Source organism: Hypomesus transpacificus, chromosome 9, assembly GCF_021917145.1.
Source record: "Hypomesus transpacificus isolate Combined female chromosome 9, fHypTra1, whole genome shotgun sequence".
In the NCBI taxonomy this organism is placed as follows: domain Eukaryota; kingdom Metazoa; phylum Chordata; class Actinopteri; order Osmeriformes; family Osmeridae; genus Hypomesus; species Hypomesus transpacificus.
In genome coordinates this window covers 10,256,438-10,260,061 of record NC_061068.1, presented here as the reverse complement: position 1 = coordinate 10,260,061, position 3,624 = coordinate 10,256,438, and the positions used below count along the sequence as shown (strand labels likewise).

The 3,624-nt window shown below is 39.7% G+C and overlaps 1 protein-coding gene across 2 annotated transcripts; it reads right to left on the bottom strand.

Annotated features, from left to right (window-relative positions):
* Positions 1-712: 712 nt before the first annotated feature.
* LOC124471246 (homeobox protein Hox-C12a-like) lies at positions 713-2,554 on the bottom strand. 2 transcript variants are annotated; one of them, XM_047025666.1, is made up of 2 exons: positions 1,966-2,554; positions 713-1,110 (listed from the first exon to the last, which is right to left on the bottom strand). In XM_047025666.1, the coding sequence occupies exons 1-2, from the start codon at positions 2,552-2,554 to the stop codon at positions 872-874; spliced, it is 828 nt and encodes a 275-aa protein (XP_046881622.1). In that variant the 3' UTR covers positions 713-871. The 2 variants fall into 2 exon arrangements, with proteins under 2 accessions (XP_046881622.1, XP_046881623.1); XM_047025667.1 differs by having other exon boundaries at positions 713-1,126; positions 1,979-2,554.
* Between the last annotated feature and the right edge of the window lie 1,070 nt (positions 2,555-3,624).

Here is a 3,624-nt window from a genome sequence, read left to right as displayed (position 1 = left end):
AATCCGTGTCTATGTCAAGGTGATACAACAGGTGAACTATTGTTCATTATTTTATTGTATTGAAAAGCATAGTTCTTTAATATAACATCGGAGTAAAGAATATAAAGATAACACTCGTCTAGGAGTGTTTGCCCTTGATCGTGGATGTTCCTATAATGTGCAGAGTTGATGGAAAACATAGCTTGCTATCACGTGTAAGCAAATATTTTCAACCGGATATGAATAGAAGATTGTAGGCTACACTGTTCATTGCAACCAAACTCTTTAGTAATATATTTACATTAAATCACATCGATACATTCATTTTAGAACCTGAAAATAGTGTTAACCGATTGGTAAACCTTGATAACACAAACTTATTTAATTTGGAGTAATTTTGAAAACTGATTAGGCTATAGAACATTTTCTCCAAGCTGCAAATATAGGTTGAACCTCACAGCATGTAGGATTCATGTTTTAATTAATTTAGGTTTAATGAATTAAATCCAAGTCCATAGATATTTGGCCTTTGGTCTGCAGCGATGGATCATAAAGAATACCAAGCGCGAATTTCAAGTCCGTTATGGAATGAGTGTGTTAATTTCAGGCCTACTGTTTGCAGGACAGTAATTAGGCTAAATATATTAGCATGGACTATGGCAATTTTGGAGATCTGAAATACTGGACGATCATTTACCATAATTTGGTCGGTTGTCTTAGCAGAATTGGCAAAAGTTATTTTGTCACAGTAAAAATATGTTTATCTAAAGGCCGTCAGGAGACTGCATGCTGTGTACAGCCCATCTACAATAACATAATCACTCGCATGTTTCAATGAGATTACATACATATTTCTTCACATTATTCTTTCCTCTCTTTACAATTCTCTCTCTCAGAAGAAGGACAAAGCGTGTTCTCTGAGCATCAATCTCTTCTTCTTCATCCTGCGGTTTTGAAACCATATCTTCACCTGTTGGTCGCTGAGATTCAGGCGCTCAGATAGCTCCCTCCGTCGCTGCCGGGTGATGAATTCATTCAGCATGAACTCTCCTTCTAGCTCTGCCAGCTGGAGTTTGGAATAGGGTTTACGCTTCTTTCTGGTTCGTGTATGCATTGGGTACCACGGAGCACCTGGTGATGAGAATGAGTGGAGCAACAAAGCGAGTGAGAGAGAGAGAGAGAGAGAGAGAGAGAGAGAGAGCAACGTGTGTGTTCAATAGGCTTACATATTACTAAACAGTTTCAAACTGTTCACATTTTCTACCCATGCTGACCTCGAAATTAATAAAAGCATGAATACGCATGCAATACTTTGTGCAATTGAAAGTAATGCATTCCAGTGGTGTGAGTTGTTTCCGAATTATTTAAAATAAATGTCAAGTGAATAGCTACACAAAGCACTTGTCTTGTAGACTCATTTTGTTGAGAAGACACAATAAATCTCACTACTTAGTGACGTTGCGTCTAAACCTGCAATACAATTGCAAAAAAAAACATATAGGGTTGATACGGTCTCATTACTACTATGTAAACACATTGCCACAACTAGCCCAAAAATGCTAATTAGATTCCTTTAAATAAGCAAATGTTAAGCAGGTGTATTTCCCTGTTGAGATTTTGATGGAATTGATCATCGATTAGCCGAGTTTGATCGTTTGGCTGATAATCATTTAAATCCTCAATGATATAGCTTCTTTGTTCTCCTGGTAAGATATAGCCATTCTAATTATCTTTTTTACCACAAACAATATCTTGATTTTATGGTTCTGAAAGGGTTTATTAGTGTATAAAAGGCTCCGCGTAAACGAAAATATGAACCCCTACTTAAATGCTTCCCCTAGCGGTGCCCATGCCAACATGCAAGCCTCAAGAATACAGGCGACCTTATCTGCACTGAAACGAGAAGCAAATAGCAAATCTGTAAAGGCACCAAAGGATCATACAACATTTTACAAATGGCATTCATATGTATAAATTCCCACTCACCTCCGCCCACTATTGCGTTTGGGACATGATTTCCAGGGGTTGTCAGCGCCTGTGCGATACCCGATGAGGATTTGCTCCCTTCATTGAGCAGCGACGAACTGGAGTCAGATTCGAGAGACTGACAGGATGGCGGATCTTGGTTTAATTGGTCGTTGTTGTAGTCGTACTTAGAAAAGGTACCGTTGTTTGTCATCCCGTTGTGCAGATGATCCACTATTATGGAGGAACAGGAGTCTCCTCTTGTCCCCTCCTCGCGCTTGAGGTTTGATCTTTCGCAGATTTCTCTGTTACCACCACCGTTGGTGTAAAAACATTTGCCTTCATCTTGCCTCGTAATTTCGCATGTATGGTTGAAAGAGGGGTTAATGGACATAGGACTGCTAATGTAAGGTTGAGGATATCCATTGCACGGCTCTGACGGGGTCCAAGGGAGGGAGCATACATTGTCCCTTCTTGGGTAGGAGAGTGAGGGTAGACCCGCCAGTTGTCCACCGGACGCTCTAAAGTTTGGAAGGTAAAATGTGTCTCCCGTGTGGATGTTTACCAAAGGTCCCACAAACCCGCTATTAAGAAGATTATGCTCGCCCATTTCGGCGGGCCCGACCTAGAGCTTCTAGTTTATGGCAATCTGACATTTAACATAGTTAGACTGTGCAGGCCTCGTGATTGGTCGAACCGGGGCCACATGTCCCAGCCAAACTGCGTTACGGAAGGTGCCACCCACTTCGTCCATGTCTGACCAAACAAAACATAAACTTCTGTTTTACGGAATTTATAAGCTTTTAAAATATTCTGTAAACATTTAATTCGCTTTTTTCTGCTGATTTCATCTTGTGCTTCAAATAAACATTTTCGGTAATCTATTTTTAAATTGTCACAATCCAGGCAAAACATGATAATACTACGTTATTGTTCACTATCTTTTACATTGTATTTAATAGACTACTAACATGCAGCTTACTAGACACGATATTCTTTTGTTTTTCTCTTCAGGCCAATATACAGGTTACATTGTTGGTGTACAAGTCTTACTCTTTCTTTTAGAGCAAATTACAGATGAATTGAATGTCATATAAAGCTGTGATGCTGCACTTTACGGGCCTGTTTTAGAGAAAGACTGCCTCACTGCTCATTCTTCACAGCCATCCTCCTCTTGTATTTACAGTAACAGGGTCAGTAGGTTGAAACCGTTGACTCTGTAAAAATTGAGACGGTCTGCAGTAAGGTTATTTTAAGAGCGTACATTTCAAATAACACCCGTGCTAAGGGAAGAAATTCCACAGATATCAAATTAAACGTTTGTGACCATGCACTGGGGCACTTCTATAAACTTTCAATTTTTATGTGTATTTTAAAGACGAACAACGAAACTATGCGCCATGGATCTAAATGAACCACAAAAGCCTTGATACGCTCATCAATTGATTTGTAGCCTATCTTGATGCCGCTGTTTACGTTAGGTCTACGTGAGAGTTAAGGTGGGTGACTCTTACAAAGATTGGCAGATTGGCTTTGTGAAAATACTATGGTAGTTCAGAATGGGCCTAATTGGTGGGTTTGTTACTTGTTCATTGTTTCCTTAATCGTAATGGATAAACCTCCAAAGGTTATGTAGCAGGGATGGGACAACGGAGATGGAAAACGCAACATAAGCACAAA

What these genes read in the sequence shown, in the direction of transcription:
- LOC124471246 (XM_047025667.1), bottom strand. Translation starts at nt 2,554, where the DNA reads ATGGGCGAGCATAATCTTCTTAATAGCGGGTTTGTGGGACCTTTGGTA. An exon ending in GAAATCATGTCCCAAACGCA is followed by an intron (nt 1,127 to 1,978) that starts ATAGTGGGCGGA and finishes TTGTTGCTCCAC; the next exon opens with TCATTCTCATCACCAGGTGC.